This window comes from Myodes glareolus, chromosome 17 (assembly GCF_982192425.1).
Source record: "Myodes glareolus chromosome 17, mMyoGla1.1, whole genome shotgun sequence".
In the NCBI taxonomy this organism is placed as follows: Eukaryota; Metazoa; Chordata; class Mammalia; order Rodentia; family Cricetidae; genus Myodes; species Myodes glareolus.
In genome coordinates, this window is record NC_142042.1 from 23,689,096 (window position 1) to 23,712,066 (window position 22,971).

Consider the following 22,971-nt stretch of genomic DNA (forward strand, 5'->3'; position numbering starts at 1 on the left):
CCCCAGTGTGTAAGTTTCATCTCTGTAGTATGTGAATCTGTTCACCCAGTGTGTTTCATGGCCCTTTTCCTCTTTGTGCAGGAACTGTTTTGGTTCAGTAAATTCCTTCTTTTTTTCATTATAATATTTTTTATTTTATTGATTTTTATTGAGCTCTACATTCTTCTCTGCTCCCCTCCCTGCCTCTCCCCTCCCCTTCAACCCTCCCTCAAGGTCCCCATGCTCACAATTTACTCAGGAGATCTTGTCTTTTTCTAAGTGAAGTCCTTCTTGACCATTTTGTTTTTCATTTCACATATTTTTAGAAGAAAATAAAAAGTCATTATCCAAACAACTGTCCGAAGATTCCCTGCTACAAATTCTTTTAGTGGATTCAGTTTCAAGCCTTGTGCTTACATTCCTGGTCCATTCTGTGTTGATTTTTTAAAGTTAATTTTGTAAATGATATTAAACAAGGGTCCAGGTTTTTTTATTTTGTTTTTGTTTTTTGGCATGTGGATAAAATTTCATCAATCAGTTTTGAAAAGAACATTACTTTCATCATGGAAATCAATTGATGATAAAAGTGTGAGTTTATTTCTAAGCTCATTATATACTCCACTGGTACATATATCTGTTTTTATTCAAGTCTCTTGTTATGATTGATCTAATTTGTTAGCAAGTTTTATGATGTGCCTAGATTTTTTTTCACTTACGATGTACTGCATCAGTAATCACCAGTGAATGTGACACAGAACCAAAGTGAGCTTTGACCCTCCTTTGTTATTACAGAAAGATTAAAATTAACAATGTGGAAATAAGTAAACCCTGTATGTTAACAGCAAGAATGTCTATTTGTATACCATTATAGAAAATAGTATATTGGTATTTCCATAAACTAGAGTTAGTAGTATCATATTATTTAGCAATTTCATTTTTGGAGATATGTATACACACATACACGTATAAATATATGCACAAACATACATATGTATATACATATCCAAGGTTATTGAAATTAGCACTCTTGGAATTCCTATCTCATTGCAACAATGTCCAACAGTCAAGATTAGGAGTCTACATAAGTATACATTAATTGAATGAATGGTTTTAAAAATGTAATGCACTTACTCAATGGAGTACTCAATGTTGAAAGAAATATGTTTGCCATTTTAGGAAATATGGATTAAACTATTGAGTACTATACTGTACTAAGATAATTAAACAAGCTGCAGAGAGATAAGTATCATATGATCTTACTTGTGTGTGCAAAAGTTAAACCTGTAGAAGTTAAGAGTGGAATAGTTGTTACTGGAGGTGAGAAGGGTTGTGAAACAAGCTTGTTTGTCAAAGGCACAAGTTTCAATTAGATAGAAAAATATATTTTTAATGTCTATTGTACTGCCTGACTATAGTGAGATTATATTGCACTTTTAAAAATTGCTAGGAATCCAATGAAGAAAGTAATAAAGTAGTGAAGTAGATATGTCATTAGCTCAATTTAATCTTTCCTTAAATATACAGAGGTCTAACATACCCATAAATATAAGAAATATTCATTTTTAATTAAGAGTCAAGGGAAATATCTCAGCTATCAGAATTTTACAAACAAACCATGCACATAGATGTGACCTTTGTAAAACTTTAGTGGTAGGTTTTCTGGTTTTGTTCACATCTTACGTTATTGAAATGTATGAGTGAACGCTGCTGTGCAGTAACTTTTGCATTTGACTTTGTCAAGCCTTTTTAGAAGTGCACAGGAAAATAAAGAATTATTACCTACATTTAACTATTGGCATTGAAATTTAAAATATTAAAACGAAGTTAATATGACTTCATTTTTATCCCCAGAAAGCATATTTCACATTTTAAATAGCTACACAAAGTTAATGGCTACTGCATTTGTATATTTCTATAACTGGAGAAATTTCTATTGGATAACATTGCTCTGAGGAACGTTATAATGTCTAATGCAGTGATAATTAGGGGGATTAAGCCGGTAAGAGATTATCTAAGGGTAGTCACAATTCCTTTACAGAGCACAGTAGTAGAGAGAGCATTGCCTTGTCTTCTACAGCACGGACTGAACTTTGCTTTCGTGAGGATTGAATGTGTGGATTTCTCAGAGTCTCAGTTTTCTCTGATTTCTGAGTGCATCAAACAATCTCGGCCAGCTCTGGGTGGTAGGGTTTTCATGAGCATCAGCACAGCAGCCATGAGGAATCTTTGTGATTTCTGTTTAAGCAGTTTTATAACTCCTTACATTTCTGCCACATGACACCTTTAACTGCACAGTATAAACCCATACATAGAAACACGCCTAATGTAATGGAGTTTTCTGAGGACAGCTCAATGTATCAGGTTATTTTTGAGTGTGTAAAACATATTGTCCATTTGAAATTCACACAATTGCATGACTATATGATTTATTTTATAATTTGGACATACTTTTGTAAGTCATGTTAACAAGTACTAAATATTACGCTTGCCGTATTTCCTCCTGTTGGGTTTCCATGTCCTGCCTCAATATGAAGTCTTTTGTTTTGTCTTATTGTATCTTGTTTTATGCTATTTGAATGTTGTCTCTTGGAAGCCTGATCTTTACTGAAGAGGAAATAGAGGAATTGTGAATCTGGGGTACAGGGGAAGTTGGGGTAGCTTGGAGGAGTAGAGGGAGGGTAAACTGTGTGGTTAGGATATATTGTATGAGGAAAAAAATCCATTTTCAAATATATATATATATATATAGAGAGAGTGAGAGAGAGAGAATACATGGTGTTCTTGCACAGGAACTAAATTTGGTTCCCAGCATCCATGTTTGGCAACTCACAACCATTTCTAATTCAAACTTTCAGGCATATAACACACAGCACCACACACAATTTATAAAGAAAATTATATCTTAAAAGTAATTTCATCTTGTGTGTATGGCTGTTAAGTATGTGCTCTCTTGCATGATGGGTGGTCATGAATGCCAGAAAGAGCTTCAGAACCCCTGGTACTAGAGTTATAGATGGTTGTGAGCCACCACGTGGGTACTAGAAATTGAAGCTAAGTTCCTCTGGAAGAGCAGAAAGTACTATTAACTGCTCAGTCATCTCTCCAGCCCCAATAAATAAATCTTAAAAAGTAAACAAAAATCATTTTAACTAGATAAAATGAGTTTTAATTTTAATGAATAAATAAAACAAGGAAATCTAAGACAGGACTGAACAAAGCAGAGTAAATACAATAGAATGTTGACCTTCCAGATAGTAGATAGAAATTGTGAAACTTTACTAACCAGTGTGATGCTAAAATATAAGCAGTTAGGTATGTGATAAAACAGAGATCAAAGTACTGATTGAGTTTAAGATGTATTTGTAGCTTTATAATATAGTTATGAGGTTGTTAAACATTTAAGTTGCTGTCAAAGACAGATTAATAAATAAATATTAGTGGGAAAACAAACAAAAACAGAGGCTCAAAATCATTGTGGAAAGTTGAATTACTGGTTCTAACACACACTTTTTATAATATAATTAATCTGAGCTTCAGAAACTTCTAAAACTTAAAGTAAATCAGGAAGTATACTCAATGGCTCAAAGAATTAAACTTCAAAAATATTTAAGCTTTTAAAACTCACTAGGTGGCTCAAGTGTGTAGTGTCTTTGGCAATAGGGTCTTCCTGTTAAGTTCTGGAGAATAAACAATAGTATTGGCAATAGCTGGAAATATTTTGGGATTTCCTGATGCTAAATCAAGATAAGTATCATAGCTACCCAGAACAGCCTACTATCATAACAAGAGAAGGTCATGCGCATATGTGATGTATATAATCTAAGGCATATTTAAACTATGAGATAAATAATACATTTTCAGTAAATTAACATTTGTAATTTATGAAAATGAAAACAAATAAATTGCCAGAGAATACAAGCCAAAACCCAATGAAGTAATTTTGCTCAGCTAAAAGGATAAGCTATAGGATATATTGCTATCTTTCATCTATAAATGTATTATATATTATTTTAAGTTTTGGTTAAAACGGAAAAAATACTATGTACTTAGAAGGTTAAAACTATATAAACAAATACGTCAATTAGACTAGTAGGACAGAATGAATCATTTATAGCTTCAATTTCCTCGTAACTTTACCTCTTATTTTAGAGTAAGTATAGGCTCTGGTACAAAGGAGTGGGCATTTTGAGACTCACTCGAGTTGTATCTTTTATCGCTGTCTCTTTATTCTGGTACAATGAATTCAAGGAACCACACTTTGTCTTTTAAGAGAAGAAATCATAGTTAATAAGATTAAATAAATGCTGTCCAAATAGGGCTAGGCCAATCCTGGTAGGACCCTGTTTTCCAAGTTTTTAATCACCTTAATCTCCTGGTTTGTAGGTATGATGTCTTACCTCTGTAGAAGGAAGTTTTAGGTTCTCATATATGTGAATACTCACATCATCAGACCTAAATTGATTGTATTTTATTAGCAATTAATTTTTACATCAGATTATATTTTAGAGCTGTCATTTTGGTTTTTTATTATTATTTTCTCTTGGGAAGGGTCTTTTATACAGCATTTTGAAGGGTCTGAGATTGAGTTCCCTTTAGGGCAGTGTCTATGTAATTTAGGGCAATAGATAAAATTAAAACCAGCATTTATGAGGTTTTGATGCAACTTGGCCAAGGTAGACTTATGTATGTGACTGGTGTCTGCTTGTTGCATGCGACGTTCATTTTTATTCCTAATGTCAAGGAAATTACATCTATTGCCAATGAAATAAAAGCAAGTCCATTGTCATTTTGAATACATAGGAATGATATGAATCTGGAGATTAACTTTTTATAGTAAGTTTAATAAACTGTGGGAACATTTAACAATTGTCCATGCAATTTTTTCATAACCAAATCTTTCTTTCCTATATGCCATTTAATTCCCCTGAGATAAGAGACATATTGTAAAGAGTGATATCATGCCCAAAGGAGTGGGCTAGAGCCCTGGCAGGACACACGACCTATTTTAAATTCTAAAGAGAAATACTTCCTCCAACTACCAATTTTTTGCCTCTCCTTTTAGCCAAAACCAAAATCGGCATATTTAGCAGGCATGCAGAAGTTAGAGCTTATCTTAAGAAAAAGGTATAAAACTTTGACCCTATATGATGGAGAAAAAGAAAGCCTGATATAATTGGGTCAACGGTCAACCTGGGTCCCCTTTCCCACAGGAAAGAGTCCGTCAGCTGCCTCACAGCTTTGGACTCTGTTTCGTGCTTCACTGTAAACTGCAAGACGGGTACAGTGGAGAGAAACGATCCCTGTCTGTCCCTGGATTGTACCAGCACCGTGGATCACAAGAAGGCACATCTGAAATCTGGACAGCAAGTCAATGTCTCCCCTTTTCTTAAATTGAGTGTTTTAAGTTTGGTTATAATTTCAGCATTTTTTTGTCAAAGTTCTGAAGGCTCTGGAGCTTTTTGCACCAGTAGAAAGAAACCACTGTATAATCAACTCAGCATGGGCCATTAATTATAAAATTATTCTTGCTGACAACCGTACATTTTAGCATTTATTGCAGGCTTTTCTGAATACCCATTTTGTTTGAATTTGCCTGGTCTCAAAGCTCTGGGAAATGATGTATTAGAAGTTTTTATGACACAGGCAGGAGAAAAATCCCATTAATTGTGAAACAAAGTTTTATTGTCCGATGGGGAGTTCTGGGTACTGGACGAAATATCTGGATCAGATACTGCTTCTTCTAGCTGCTTGTCAGCCAAGGGGAACACTAGCAACTGGGAGTGAAGTCATGACTGCCCCATGATGCACGGGATGTAAGGGATAGAAGCACTCAGAAATGAAAGTCTCCAGGGCTAGCTAATTATTATCTTTTCTTAAAAAAATCAAATTTTACTGATGTAAGCCTTGTTTCTTATTTTAAGACAAAAATCTTATTTTATGATAAATTTTTTTATAAAATGCATTTGTGAAAATTGCTTTACTAAAAATACATACTTTTTGTTCTTTGACTCTATTTTTATATTTTTCCTCACTATTTGCTTGTCCTTCTGTCCTTACTTTAATTCATTTTATTTATATTTTAAAACATTTTAAGAAATTTCCAATTTAGACCTAATCATTTTCCCAAGGAAAAATCATTAACAGAATATATTTTGCATAGCATATTAATAGCTTTTGTATATGAAATTACATGTTTCAATGTGGTTTTAAATTTTTTAATAGCAATTTTGAATGAGGAAGAGAAAAGCAATTTTGAATTATCAGCCATATGTCAGCAACATAAGGTTATAGTATGTCGTTATATGCTGCTCCTTCTTTAAAACTTAAGAAGCTAGGGCTAATTGTGGATGTCACTGTGAGACAAATGGCTGTGCTGAGCTTCCTTGGCCTCAGAGCAAGGTTTTTGTTACCTTTAAGCTTTCTACTCTGAGACAGTTAATCGTTGCAGACCCTGGCTGCAGATTTTCTTAAGGCATCACAGCACGGTTTGAGAATTCCATACTTTAATGAACAGGACCAGAACACCTGGAGTCCGACCTCTGCTGACCCTTGATTCCTTACACAGATCACAAAAGAGAAACAGTCACAGTGTGAGACGTTTCTCAACAAAATAATGAGATGTATGCCTAACCGTTAACATATGAACTCTACCCGAGTCCCGCTCAATAAGACTTAAGATTATTCTTTTAACTATTATGAAAGACCTTTCTCTCTCTCTAAATGATGTGATCTCCTGTCTGTAAAGATGGAAAGATATGAACAGAATAACTTAAATATCTAATAAACAGATATACTGGCCAAAAACTCAGGCAAAACAAATGCTAACAAATGTGAATATGATATGTAATAACGATTAAGGAAAGCAGAGGCCATAAAACTGAAAGAGAGAAAGAAGGAATACATGGTAGGGTTTGGAGGGAGGAGTGGGATGGGTGAAATGATGTAGCTATATTATAATTTCAAAAATGCACAGCCAAGCTACAAGCTGCAAGGAACAGGTATTTTCTGGACACAACAGGGCAGATGTACATATGAAATCACAATGCTGTCAGGAGACTTTTTGTTTTTGAGACAGGGCCTCACTATGTAGTCCTGGCTAACCTTGATCTCACTATGGAGACCATCTTGACCTTGAACTCATGAAGATCTGTCTATTTCTTCTTCCTGAGTGCTGAGATTAAATCTGCGAGCTTTGATGCACGGCAATCCTTATTCTCCCCAAAATCCAAGTTAACCTATTTGTCAAATATTTTTAAATCATATAGACTGTAAGTATTTGGATTAATTTAAGTTTTAATTTATGTGTGTGTTCACTTACCTGTAAGCCTATTTGGTACCATGCAAACAATATATGAACAGAAGCATACACGTAGAGACAAAATAAAAATGCCCAACTACATGAATGTTAAAAAAAAAAAGAGGGGGAAATGATGCAGGAGAATTGTCTGTATTCTGTCAATCTGTTTATTTTAAATAAATGCTGATTGGCCAGGCAGGAAGTATAGGCAGGAAAACAGACAGGAAGTAGAGGTGATGCAATGAGAACAGGAGAATTCTGGGAAGCAGGAAGCTCCCTCTACCATTCCTGCCCAGACAACCAAAGAAGCAACATGTGAGATGACAGTTGAAAAAGGTACCAAGCCATATAGCTAACATAGATCAGAATAATTGGTTAATATAAACTACAAGAGTTAACAAGAAGCCTGAGCTAATGGGGCAATCAATTTTATAATCTTATGGAGTCCTCTGCATGATTTTCCTTGGGATATGCTGGTTGTGGGGTGCCCGGCAGGACAGAAACCCCAACAAGCCGGCCCCTCATGTTATATATGAACATATTGCAAAATACATTTTAAGGATTACAACTATTTTATAATTTTGATATATTTATCATTTATATGTTTAGATTTATAATGTAATTAATATATTTTATTAATAAAATTTTTCATTAATGGAAATTTCTCAGTAGCACCAATCTATTTTTAATTGCCCCAACTTTAATCCCAAATCTAGCCTTTTCAAGGTTTAACTGAAATCAGGTAGAAAATTTGTCTCCTGTATAATGTTTGTTTTGCTCCTCCAATAAGAGACAGTACCTTCCAGCACTAGAAAAGTTAGCCGGTAGGGATGAAGCTTCCAAGTCAGTATCAACTTGATTTCAGTCCTCTGACCAGAAAGACAGAACATCCCTGTCATCCATAGTAGGGTAACCATAGAATCCCCATCATCTAGGGGTAGGGTATCCCTATCACAAACATCCCTGTCTTCCAGAGGTAGGGTATCCCTATCATAAGCATCCCTATCATCCAGAGGGAGGATATCCATATAACAAACACCCCTGTCTTCTAGAGGTAGGGTGTCTACCATGCCTGTCATCCAGAGGCAGGTTATCCCTCCCAATCACCCATAGGAATGATAACTATCCATGACCTGCTCAAGGATGGGGAATAAAATGACCCAGGACCAACTGCCAGCTGTTACGTGAGCAGGCACTTTCAAGTGCTGACTCTTTGTATTAATCAGCCATTAAAGCTACTTTCCTCCCTAGCACTTTAATTTCCATGATCTTAAAGTGAGCATGCTTAGGAATAGGCCAGTCTCTATGTAAATGTTTTCTTTGTCCAAGGGGAGTATTACTTTGGAAATAACGTCTGTGTTCTTGCTTGTTGCAGATAATAAATCATTCTCTACTAGTTTTACTAAGACTAAAATATCTTATATGTGCTTATTTTGAATTTACATTTATCATCACGAGAACACATTGTGTTCAGTTACAGCGTATCCCGAAGTATAGAGAATTATGCCCGTTTTATATATCTCATGTGTTAAGATTTCTTTTTGATAGAAATACATGATGTCTGGATCTGACTCTGCCTTCCCTGAGCTTGTAATTGTGAAATTTGAGATACCAAGAACAGTGTCTGGAAATCTTTTCACATCATTGTTAAGAAGTCAAGACCTATATGCATCTTTTATTCCTAGAGTTACCCTTTTTTACTTTTTAATAAAAGAATAAACACTTTTACTTCTCAAGGCTTAATGGAAAACCTGAAGGAAACACAGAAACGTTTCCAGGCTTTCCAAGATGAATCTTTCCCATTGCCAGCCATGGAGGTCTGGGAGATTAGTCAATCAAAGGATTCAGACATGTGGTGATGGCAATCAATGCACAGCGTTCTCTGATCTCATCCTGTAGCACGAGGTACAGCAGAGGAAGCTAGCCAGAGTGCACAGACAGCTATTTGTCCTGAAGTTTCATTGTCTCAATTAAAAACACAGAGTGGTAATGAGATTCAGTCCTGCCAGAAGCTTTAGATGTATGTGGCTTTGTTTTTGCTTCTTTTCCACTTTTCCACTTTGAATGCAGTTTTCAAAGAACCAACCACATGTTTCATCTTTCTCTGCTGGATTAAATTATTTGCATACTTTCAGAAAAAGTGAAGCAAATATATTCCAACATTGCTGACTGATTCTTCAGTCCAAACAAAATAAAAAACTGAGTGAAAAATATTTGATAAATAATCTTTATTTTCTATCTAAAATTTGTATGATATTTACTCTTGTTGTTGGAGATGTTTTGAAACAAGGTAGAAACTTCAAAAGTTATCTTTCATCTCTCAATTTCATTCTCCTAGAAAATTTACTCTTAAAAATAGTTGGTACATACTTATATGATTATATATACTTAAAACTTAAGACATACAGTATCTCACGACATATCCTTGTAATATGATTAAAAATAATAAAGGATATTCCTACAATTTGTCAGGGTCCAGTGGGGAATGACAAAAGAGAAAATATATTCAGAAAACAATGTTTACTATAAAGAAAAATAGTAAGAATAACAAGACAGATATTTTAACAAAATTTGGATAAAAATGCATGGCCGTAAGGAGGAATGTGGCATGAAGGTATAGAAATGTAAGACAGTTATCAACACAGGTACACCACAGCTGTGAGGTGTAGCTCTTGGGACTCTTCATGATATTAACACCAGAGGGATCTGGGTAACCTCCATAGCCTAAGAGTTCTTTTTATTACATTTAGCTTATTTATTGTGTGAGTATTTGCCCGGTTTTGTATATGATATTGCATGTGTGGAGATCAGAGAACAACTTGTGGACATTGTTTCTCTTATGGGATCCAGCTGAGGTTGGCAAATATCTTTACATTCTAAGCCAAGGAGTCAGTCTATGGAGTGTTTTTTTTTCTAATTTAGAGCAAATAAACAGAAATATGCAGAACTGAACTGACTGCTAAAACCCAGATAAAAAGATGCTCGTGTATTCACAAAGCCAGCATTTCAGCAGTTGCTCAATTATTCTCTCTCCTGTTGTGGAATATTAGCACAAGATGTATTACATTTGCTTATGCTGTAGAATATTTGTGTAATGATGCAAAGATGTGTTACCTTCTTTTTATATTGCATTTCTTTAACTCTGTAAAGCTGTGTTACTTTGCTTGCCTAAAACATCTGATTGGTCTAATAAAGAGCTGAAAGGCTAATAACTAGCGAAGAGAGAGATAGGCGAGACTGGCAGGCAGAGAAAATAAATAGGAGGAGAAATCTAAGCCCAAGAAAAGAGAGAAGAGGGAGGATCGAGAAAAGGAGGAGAGGAGAACACCAGGGGCCCAGCCATCCAGCCACACAACCAGCCATGGAGTAAGAAGGAAAAAAGGTAGATAGAAGAGGGAAAGATAAAAGCTCAGAGGAAAAAGGTAGATGGGATAATTTAAGAAAAGCTTGCTAGAAACAAGCCAAATGAAGGCCAGACATTCATAAATAAGAATAAAATTCTGTGTATTTATTTGGGAGTTGGGTGGCCGCCCTCAAAGAGTAAAAAAAAACGAGGTACACAGTACTATAGATGACAATGTGTGGTGAGTTCTCTTTCTGATAGTATAAATACACTTTGTTACTTTCAGTATTATTTCTGGGAAGTTAAAAGACAAAAACTGTTAAGTCAAAGTTCAATTTAACAGCATAAAATATGACTTGGGAATTAACATGTGGAGAGGGAAATGCACTTTCACTTTCTTTGCTCAACATGCTCCAATAGGTATTTTCTAAAGTAAGAGCAAGTGATGGTACCACCAGATTTGTAAAGTGTAAAATATACCCCTTCCCAAGGTTGCTGCCTTTGCCCCTATGGTCAAAATATGTCTCAGGGCATTTCCCCCTTTCTATTTTTGTTAAAATTCATTTATTGAAACCTTAGGATCTGGAAAACCAGTATCTTTTGCCTTGACTCTGTCTTGATAAAAATCTATAGGAATTTCTCATTCAGTTAACAGAAAAAAATAACTAGAACCAGATATTTGTATATGGACACGAGTTCTGCATCTGCATTAAGCTGTCCACATAGAGAAGAGAACAGCATGGCATTAGAAGGGAATGTCAGCTTGCACTAAGTCATGTGCAAAAGGTACCAGGTAGAGAACCTTGGAATGCTAAGTCTCAAGGGTCCTGGATGCACAATGTTAATTAGCATAATGTTCTAAACAGTAATTCTAAGATGCCAGGAGGATTCTTCTGTCTCAGTCACGTGCATGTTTTGGAATGCATCTTGCCATTGCCAAGCGTCTTAAAGTCACATTTAGGAAAATGTCACTACATTCTTTTCTCAAATTAGAAAAGGTAGGGTTTATTTATGAAAATATTATATGAGAAAGACTGGAAACAAACATCTCTATTCCCAAAGTGAATGAGTTCAATTTTTTGCCTCAAGGATTTAGCTAGTTACAGATAATATCTCAAGTCAGAAAAAAATGAAACATTACAAATGACTCTGAGACAATCTCCATGATTGTTTTAGAGATACTTGAATAGAATGATGACACTCAAAAGATTAAATCTCATATTTCATTTCTTTACCAAAACATCCAAATATGAAATGTTAGTTGCCTTCCCCATTTCTTTACACGAGGCCAAGTGATTTATGAGAGAATTTGTGAAACTGTACTATTGTACTGGATACATCACTTCAGATCCTACTTATGAACTAGGATTCTAGAATGCTAACAGTTCTTTTAAGTCAGGTTATGGTTTGAGTACTAGACCTTTAATATCTAACTTTCCATGTGTCATTATGTTTTATTAAAAATATAATGTTTCAGGAGCTGGGCGATGGCTCAGCAAGTGAAGTGCTTCTTGCATAAGCATGAAGATCTGTGTTTGGATCTCCACCGTCCACATTAGGGGTCAGGTTGATGTGCTCCACCATTCACTTAAGGCACCATGTGAATGTACTCCACCATCCACATAAGGGGTCAGGTGAATGTGCTCCACCATTCATTCAAGGGACCAGATGAATGTGTTCCACCATCTACATAAGGGGTCAGGTGAATGTGCTCCACCATCCACATCCACATAAAGGGTCATGTGAATGTTCTCCACCATCCACATAAGGGGTCAGGTGAATGTGCTCCACCATCCACATAAGGGGTCAGGTGAATGTGCTCCACCATCCACATCCACATAAGGAGTCAGGTGAATGTGCTCCATCATCCACATAAGGAGTCAGGTGAATGTTCTCCACCATCCACATAAGGGGTCAGGTGAATGTGCCCCATCATCCACATAAGGGACCAGTTGAATGTGCTCCACCATCCACATAAGGGGTCAGGTGAATGTTCTCCACCATCCACATCCACATAAGGAGTCAGGTGAATATGCTCCATAATCTACTTAAGGGATCAGGTAGATGTGCCATCTGTAATCCTAGATTTGGGCAACAGAGACAAGAGAACCCTAGGATTCACTGGCCAGACAGTGTAGTTAGCCAGTGCTCCAGGTTCTCTCTCTCCCAAAATATGGTGAAGAGTAATAGAAAAAGAGATGTGGTGTCAACCTCTACTGTCACGATGCAATACAAGGTGCACATACTCACACTCATACACACATACACACGTGTAGCGCAGAGATAATTTTTAAAGCTTAGTTACATACTTATGAAGTGAATTATGTTGGAGTTAAGTACTTTTAATAGTTTTCATACATGACATTTTAGTTAATATTTCAATAGTCAAAAATCTATGATTCTGTCTCCCAGTTAGTAGAAGAAAGTAAACAAGGTTCAGTTTACTTTTCCAGGCAGTACATTATTCTCACAATAGGATTGAAGTAGTTCTATGGTATATTGACAAAAGGCGCTATAGCAAGAAAGCTATCTCCCTTAAGACTTTATAAAAATATCACCTCAGTTTTAAAATGAATATTATATATCATAGTAGAGTTCAAAATAGTCTGTATTACTCGAAAAAAGAACTTTGATAGGATTTTTAACCAATAGACATTGAAGGTAAAAACAGAGAAAGAAATGCAGTCAACTTTGGCAATTCTGTTACATGGTTGATATTTATATTTTTGCATCTGACTGAGTATACTTTTCCTTGAAGTGCTAGAGTCCAATATGTGTGTAACATACAAAATTTTAAATCAGAATATTTACTATAATTAGAGACATACTTAATTACATTAAAAGGTATATCAATTTTTTGAAACTGTAAAATATACATAAGAAGGTTTAATAATGTGTTGTGTTGCTCCTACATTTTTCTTCCATTAAAGTCCAGTTTCTCACATGTGATTCAAATATTGGGACAATAATACAGAGTGCTCTTTAGCTCTCTTTTGTGTCTTCTTTTTATTATGTCTTCTACTTTTTGAGATTAATATAATTATATAAATTTCTTCTTCCTTTTCCTACTTCCAAACTCTCCCGTATATACCTCTTTTCTCTCTTGCAAATCCATGTTCTTTTTCATTAATTGTTTTGTGTGTGTGTGTGCGTGCACGTGTGTGTGCACGCACGTGTATGTGTGTGTGTGCATGTGCGTGTGTGCGTGTTCAGTCTGTAGAATGTCATTTTTATGTTTTCAGGGCTGACCATTTGGTATGGGATGATCAATTGGTGTGCTCTTTCCTGGGAAAGACTATTTGTCCCTCTTTCCAGTGCTGAGGTCTCTTGGGCTCTCCCTCCCCCCCTTAGCATGTCTATTTTCATTGTCCCTGTTTAGCTCCTTTTTAGGCAGTCATAATGGTGAAGCTTTATTGGTGTAGTTTCTGACATTACTGTGCCCCTTCGATCTTTTTAAACATACTAGGTCCCATAAACTTAGAAAGTCAATGTATTGACTTTTCTTCAAAGGATTAATATATAATGTCTTATGCATAACTCTAAAGATTATAGGAGACAGAGATGGAAAGAATGGCTCCAGTCTCTCTTTTGGAATTTTTCTGTCTTTGAACTCATTGTAGACAAGGCTGGCATTAAATTTGCTGTCTTCTGACATTAGCTTTCTAAGTGCTGAGATTACAGGTATCAACATGCCTGCTAGCTAATTTTATTTAAGTATATTTAAGGTGTGTTTATTTCTATATACGTTTTTAGAAGTCAGTCACATTTATATACACAAATATATACACACTTATTATGTGTAAGAAAAGATAAATTCAGCTGCCATATTTTTAAAACAAGAAGAAATGAAAAGATGTCTATACTTTAAAATTTAGGTAAAATGAGGATTACTATAGAGAGTTAGAAGCATGGATAAACTGTAAAGAAATCTAGGGTTGAGATGACATATGACTATGAAGTACGTGTGACTGGGATGTCATATTTCAGTCAGAAATAGATAAATGGATCATAACTTTTAAGTGTCCTGTTTTCTGAAATATTCTAGAAAAGTCATGTTCCAGGTTTGGTTGGTATTGTACCAACTACTAACTGTAGACAATGAAATCAAGGGTATGTTTATGTATTATTTTTACCAGTAATGGTAAAGGGGAAAAAAACAAATTTCCTCTTGGCTTTGTTCTCAGTAAGACTTTATATTACAAAATAAAAGAGCAAATATGAAATTTTATTTTTTCCTAAAAAATATTACATGTATATGAAAAAATTAAAACATGTAATAACAATACACTTGGTTTTCTTGAAACTTGTTCTATAAACTTCCATACAGGGCCTGTGACACACAGTGGTATTCCCCAATAATGATAAAAGATAATGATGATGATAGTAATAATAATGAAAGATTTCAGAGGAAATCAAGATATTTGTAAAATGAGCATACTGTTTAAACATTTCCTGTCTTAGGTTTTTTTCTCAGTTGCTATAGGGATAGTTTGTTTTTGCATATAATTTTTAAGATGAATTTTTTTCAAAAACACAAAAAGAAATTATATATATTTCATATCTGTAGCTAGTCAGAAATATATCAGTCTTACTTTCTAATTTTAAATATAAAAGATTGTGTATATTAAGTTGATGTGTCTTGTTTACCATCATTTGTCAGTAAAAGATGTGGTGTCAAAATGGAGCCATTTGTTACATGATATTTTAAAACTTGGATTCATTTTTTTATGAGACAGTAGTAGATAAGATGTTTTAAGATAGCAAGATTTTAAAGGGATTCTCATAAGGTAGGTAATATTCCAATAAATAGATTCACCACTCCTAAATGGAATAAATACCTATGATTGACATGTTCATCAAATGATGCAAAAAGCCTATTTCTGAGTAATTTTAATATTTAATGTGAATGATCAGAAACAAATTTTTCAAGTCATTCAGTGACATGTATAATACCACTAATGAAATACTCATTCCTTAAGCAGGTGAATAGGGTTGCTGATAAAGGGAAAGAACAAACAAAGGAGAAAGAAGGGAAAGAGAAGAGGAGAAGGAGGAACAGAGGGAGGGAAGGTAAAAGAGAGAAGGGAAAGAATAGAGGGAGGGAAGGAGGAGAAGGTGGAGAAGAAGGAGGAGGGAGGAACAGAGGGAGGTGAGGAAAAAGAACGGGGAGTGGAAGAGGAAGAAGAAGCGAGTAGAAGAGTGAGGGACAGGAGACAGGGTGGAGGACAAATTTCCATTATTTTAACTTTTAACGAGCTGTGCCACTCGAGGAATAAAGGCAAGTTTGGGCAGATTTCAGAGTACAGAAGAGAAGCTCTGGTCATGCACCATAAGAAGCAGCTACACATGCAAAAATAAAAATCAGCTAGATTCCATCTAAGCAAAACTTTGACAGTTTCGGGGGAAGTAGTCAGAATGAGCCACAAAGGCAAGCAACAAAACAACTCATCCGTAAGGACGTAACATCTACTGCAGACAGACATGCACAGATCTTCCGGGCCAAGATCCGGCAGGAGGCCAGCATTAACAAAAAGATTATGTAAAAGAACACAGAAGGTATTTGGAAAGGTTGAAACAGGATACAAAAGCACATCGTATCAAATGACACCACGCGGTTCTCCCTTCCCTCTCGGAAGGGACCCAGTCTGCACCAGTTGGGTGGGACAGTACCTTTCGTTTAGCCTTCAGCTGTTCATGGTACTTGTCACAGGTGTCTCCTGGGATCTCTCCTCCCCAGAGAGTAATTCCAACTATGGTGTAGGTGATGCCCATAATGAGCAATGGGAAACAGTACACCAGGATGATGACAATGATGTGGTACCTGTAGAGAAACACACACACACGCATGCTGAAGACTCCTTTGGAATGAGACATATGGGACTTTGAATTCGTTGAGCTTTAAATTATAATACAAATGCAAATAGTTTTTTCATCTTATTACTGTTTTCATTTCACAAACATATCAAAATATTATACGAGCATTGTAACCTAGGGTCATGTATCAAATGTTTTAATTGCTCATTTCCAACATGCAGCTTATTAATAAAAACTTATAAATGAAGTCTTCTCTAACTTTATACACATTCCCTTCATTTAGAACCAAAGGTAGAGGTGAAGGAAAGAATATGTCAGCCATGATAAGTATTTTATTCCACAAGAGACTATTCTATTTATTTGGTGACATCAGATATTCATAAAATATTTTTTTCTTCTGCATGAAAAGAGGCACTCTGGGCCACATTGTGCACTTCTTTTGATTTCCAGAAGAAAAACCCTGTGAAAACATTGCATGCATGTCTCCACAGTCATGGTACGTTTGATTGCCTTATTAACTCAGATAACAAACTCGTCATGCTTGATAAACACACAGCTTTACAAATTTCCAAATTTAATTTTATGATTCCGTACTTTTCCACCAAAGCGACAAGGATGTCGTTAGGGAAAAATGGAACCATAATGTATAATATTCTGGCTCATACACAAATTTGCACATTTTATGTGCTTTCTACTGTCTTTTTGAAGACTTTAAATTAATTAATGAGTTTATAACTGTGGTTTGTCTTCTAAAATAAATCTTTTTTAAAAAAATTATTTATTTTACATGCCAGCCACAATTTCCCTTCCCTCCATTTTCCCAGCCTCCTCTGCTCCCACCCTTCAATCCACTTTTCTGTTTCTGTTCAGGAAAGGGCAGATCTCCCCATGAGTATCAACAAAACATGGCATGTCACGTGGCAGCAAGACTAAGCACCTGCCCATATATTAAGGCTGGGAAAGGCAACCCAGTATGAGTAGTAGGGTCCCAAAAGCCTGGAAAAACATTGGAAACAGCCCCTGTCCCTGCTGTTAGGAGTACCACAAGAGGACCAAGCTACACAACTGTAATGCAAATGCAGCCTGCCCAGGGCAGCCCCATGCAGACTCCCTGGTTTGTCAATTCTGTCTCTGTGAGCCCCTATGAGCCCAGGTGAGTTGATTCTGTGAGTGAAGGACACCATACAAGAACTCTTCAACCTCCTTGCCTGTCTTCATCCTGGTAGCTAAGTACGGATTTAAAATCAAGGGGGAAGTGATTCAGAATAATAATATGCTCTACGTAAGATTATTCATAATAATAGGTAGTTATGGCACAGATTAATAACCAGACATGGTTTCTCTTTAGTAGTACCTCCCACTTGGCCAAGGGAGAAAACTGGAAATGAAGATTTCTAAAAGAAGTCAGGTCTGATTTTGTTCCAGTTCTTGTCCTCTAGACAGGCATTCCTTGCCCACCTCTGTCTGAACTAATATCTTTTTACCAATAGATGAAAATGAGTTGGAATCTATTACCTTGGCAGGCCACTAGCTTCCACAGGCCTGAAAACTAAGGATGTCGTCAGATAGCATCCTAGGTCTATAGAAAACTTTCCCCCACCTTTCTCTATCCGTCTTTCTGATGTACCCACCAACGTATTTTAAAGTTGTCTTGATTTGTGCTCTTTTCTGTTCCATAGAACTTAATGAAGCTTTTCCACATTGAAATATAGAATTTAGAGTATCCTAAATCTGTATTCATGGGTCATGGTCACTCAAAATGGCTCCAGAATAAACTATCTCTTATTACCTTAAAAATACGTCTGCGCACTTTTGAGAGAGCAGAGTTGGATAAAATAGCTACAGAAGAGGTGGCTGCAGGCCAGGCATGGCTGCATAGTTCTTTGACCCCTTAGGAGGTAGAGGGAGGCATATCTCTTGGAGTTCAAGGCCAACCAGGGCTACATAGAGAGACCTTGTCTCAAAAAATTAATAGTTCCTGGCAACATTTATTATTTTTAAATGTCATCAATGATAGGAAAACAAACAAGTTCATTGAAATTTACAGGAACAGAAAAAAAAATCAAATTAAACAATTACTTTTTTCAAGTTAGGTCTAAAACATGAAATCCCAATTCTATCAAATGGCATACCTATTTCTTTTTTAATTTAGTGGCCAGGACTTTTCATGCTGAAATGAACAAATACAAACATATGAAAACAAAACAAAAATAAAACACCTGCCAGGACTTCCTTCCACTGCAGCCAGGCTTCCTAAAAGAGCAATCAACACACTGGGCATTGGTTCCCACTTCTAGCTCCTCGGTCAATAACACCCTGCTGTCTCTGGCGTGTTGCTCCCAGCTTTCACCACCCCATGTAGGAAACGCTAGTGCTTCTCCAACAGAGCTCATCACTTCTCCAATTAAAAACCTTTGTAGTTTTACAAACCAGCATATCAGATTGCAGCGTGTTTTTATATTTCTCTCCCCAAGTAGTATAGCAAGTGAATGACTGGGTCCTAACTGTATAATTCCTTCCCCCCAGCTTTATTTTCCTAAGTGTTTGATAGACTGAGTCGAACATTGTCAAGGAGAGTAGACTTACGTGAAATGTTGCTTGGGACCCTCGGGCCACTGCACATAGCAAAGAGTACGTCCTGGCATGACTTTTATTTTGGAATAAAGACATTGAGGGAAGGCAAGTAGAAACGCCAAAATCCAAATACTCCCAATGACAATCTTGGTGGCCGTGGCAGACAGTCTGGGTTTCAAAGGGTCGATAATGGCCATATACCTAGGTGAAACAAAGAAGAGTGTGCTGTCATTTCCTTCACTATTGGAATTAAAACGGAACTTCAAAGGTGCTTTAATGGATGGGCTTCAGAACCTAAATTGATAAGGATTTTGCTTTTAGAGGTAACACAGATGGGGAACTGTGGCCCTGTCTCAGGCATCGGCAGATCTGGGGTCAAATCCTATTCTGAGACTTGCTTAACCATTTGGAACTCAGCCTCATTATTTTTAAAATAGAAAATTTTAATTTTCTAAACATCCACACTTTAGGGGTGCAGTCAGGATCAATGGAAATCATATAAGTGGAAGTATTGATTACTTGGTGCCGTGCCAACAACACTATCTGAATTCATAAATGTCTGCTGGATGGAACTGAAATGGTACCCAATGAATGCCTGAAAATACAGGCTTGTTACCACAGCAGCTTCTCTCTCTCTCTCTCTCTCTCTCTCTCTCTCTCTCTCTCTCTCTCTGCCTCTTATTTTTTTTTTTTTTTTGTTGGTCAGGGTCAATAGTCAGGCATGGGTCTCACTGCCCCTAGCCATGCAAGTGCTTTGCCACTAAGTTATTCTCTAGTCACCAATTATCATTTCTTTTATGCCTCTGCTGACTTAATTTTTTCATAGAAAATTAGGGTTAGGTAACATGGATAACAGTTAGATGCATGACATGGAGAGAGAACTTCATGCAAAGGCTGTGGTCAACATTCTCAAAGGAGCAAAAGAATTCAGGATTCAGCTGGGGTGACTATGCCAAGCTGAGTAGAGGTTTGGCTTTTATATTATTCAATAAGTTGAGTTTCTATTGCATCATGAGAAAATTCATAATCATCCGCAGCCTAGATTGGGAAGGTGAACTTGCAGCTCAAAGAGCATGTTTCCACGTGGTTACTGTGGTCTACTCTGGATTTTGGGAATTTCTCAATATGTGAAGAAAAGTCATTTTATTCCTGCAGTGTGGATAGTGCAACCATGTATCTCAGAAAAACAAGTTCAGCTTTAAATTGAATAAAATATGGTTCCTTGCCAGATTTTGGCTAGTGATTAGAGAAGAAAATAATATTTATAAAGTCAACTTAACTCATGTTTCCACTAGTAAAAAATATATTTTTGTATCATTTTAACTGTGGTTCATTTTGTGCGATGCAAATATAAGTTTATATATTTCTGTTTTTTAGAGATTATACCTCAGGTTTAGGATGAATATTGATAAAGAGAAAATATCACAGTATTGGCTTATGCATGCACACATACTCACACATACATACTAACCATTGCAGCTTTGAGAGTAAGGATAATGCAAGTGTTTATTGTTTATGTGATTTTTAGGCTAATTTCAGATTTTAGGTAGATATTTTGGAAATTATAAACTACTATTAATATTAACATTAGTTGCAACTTGCCTAAAACAATATGCTTAATTCAGTATGTGTGATAGGTAAGAATCTTATATGCAAATATCCTATTTGGCTACCTGTGGTTGACTTTGTTGCAAGAGAATACAGATATGAAGCATCAAAAAGTTAAATTCATAGAAGCAGAGGATAGAATAGTGAAGGGTAAAGAAAAGTGGTAATTAATTCTACTGGGCATAAAGCTTCATTTATGCAAGAAATGGCGTCCTAAAGATCTGTATAGCATAGCAACTATAGTACTAAGTGAAATTAGGAACTTGAAAATGTGTTAAGTTTTCATGTTCAGTGTATATAACACACACACACACTCACACACACACACACACATGGCTGTATCAATTATACATTATTGAAGCTTGAAAATAAAAATACGAAAACATGATTATAAAAATAGTACAGTTGGTTAAGAAAACGAGAAGAACCCCAAAAGATAACGTAATGCATAGTTGAGGTGAAAAGCTGCTTAAAGTTCACCCCACACTTTCTTTTTTTTTTATTGTTCTTAGGATCTACAACAATTTTTTTATTCTTTGTGTTATTCTTCTCTCGTACATTATATCCCAACTACAGTTTTTTTTCCGATTTTTTTATTCAAGTATGCGAAAACACTCTTTCCACTTCCTCCCCTCCTCCCAATACCCTCCTGCTCCCCTCACTCCCTCTCCTCCTCCCTCACCATTCCCAAGAGCAGTCAGGGTTTCCTGTCCCGTGGGAAATCCAAGATCCTCCCTCCTCCCTCCAGGTCCAGGAAGGTGAGCATCCAAACAGGCCAGGATCCCAAAAAGCCAGTACATGCAGACGAAACAAGACCCAGTGCCATTGTCAATGGCTTCTCAGTCTTCATTTGAACCTTGGGGGATCAGTCAGCCCCCATGTCAGCCACGTTCAGAGAATCCGGTTTGATCACATGCTCGTTCAGTCCCAGTCCAGCTGGCCTTGGTGAGCTCCCATCCGACCAGTCCCCTTGTATCAGTGGGTGACACCCCACACTTTCTTGATCGCTTATTACTAACTATAGACAGGCACTTTATCATGTGTACATTAAAGACCTAAAATAACCTCCTCAATAAGTTTTACCACGAGGTAGATTTTATGGAAAATTTGAAGTTTAAAGAAGTTAAAATCATTCATACTTGAACAAAAATGAAAAATCCTTGTCTATGGGGGGCTAAAAGAAACAGGTAGCATTTTCATATCTCTGGATATTCTGGTTGTTGGCAATGTCCAAACAGATACAAACTGTGGTGTTGATAGTCGCATAAAGACCACGGAAGTGGAGGTAAACAGATATAAGCTGGGACCTTACAGAGCATCAAATGTAGCGTTTTTATCTTCTAAATCCAAATTCACAGTGCTAAACCCGTTAGTCAAGTGTGCAATAGCAGAACTGTAGGCAAGCATGTTTTTGTTTTCACCACTGCTGCTTCTAAATTTCAAGGCATTGATCACAATATATTCAATTATGGCTTTATGGGTGTCTCTAGAGCCAAGCACACTTGTCAATAAAGTTTGCTGTATGAGTACTGAACTGTGTGTTGCTCAATTATGTCACAATCTGGCTTCTTTGTGGCTCTAGCAGCATATAAATGTTATTTGGATAGTTACACAATTGGTTTTATATGCTTAAATTACTCTCTAGGTCCTATAACACAGATAGGTTAAAAAAAAACTCCAGAGTTTGCAATGACTCCTTTGTATATTTATCCTAAGTTTAGATAAACTATTTCCCGATAGGTAAACTATTATGTTGAATCAATTTATGTTCTCATAAGGTAGTATGATATCTTGAAACTTTAAAAGACTTTTAAAATTTTATTTTTATTTAGTATTGTTTGAACATGTGTGTGTATAATATATGTGTTGGAAGACAGCTCCTTGCAGTCTGTGTTCTCTTTCTGCATTAACATGGGTACTGAGGATAGAATTGGGGATCCAATTATATTGGTCTGGAATGCGCGGCATGCACTTTTACCTGCTGAGTCGTCATGTCAGTTCTTGCAACTTAAGGCTTTTTCTCCTTTCTGGTCTATTATTAAGTTCTATAGATGGGTAGAGATTTCGATAAGGTTTCCTTTAGTGGCTTTGAGAGAGCTGGTGTGTGAGGGAACAGAATTCCCGCAGGCTGTGGCCCTTATGACCGAACCGCTGCTGGTAGCTGCAGAGCTGCAGTTGGTGATTAGGATGACAGTTGTTGAAGGGGCAGCCACTGAATTGATTGAAAAACAGCAATATGGAAACACAGAGACACGGGAAAATGGAGAAAGGCGTCCAGAATTAGGCGTCCAGAATTGGTGAGAGAATGGAGACAGCAAGTTACCAGGAACCTGTTTTGGTTTGAATTAGAAGTGAT

The 22,971-nt window shown here is 36.4% G+C and overlaps 1 protein-coding gene across 1 annotated transcript in view; it reads right to left on the reverse strand.

The window, feature by feature from the left end:
• Tacr3 (tachykinin receptor 3) overlaps positions 1–22,971 on the reverse strand; it is an 81,946-nt gene that overhangs the window by 33,499 nt on the left and 25,476 nt on the right. The window contains exons 2-3 of the mRNA XM_048456952.3: positions 19,020–19,208; positions 16,290–16,440 (exon numbers count right to left, since the gene is read on the reverse strand). Of these exons, the coding sequence (XP_048312909.3) occupies positions 16,290–16,440; positions 19,020–19,208 (340 nt within the window). The remainder of the gene's footprint in view (positions 1–16,289; positions 16,441–19,019; positions 19,209–22,971) is intronic.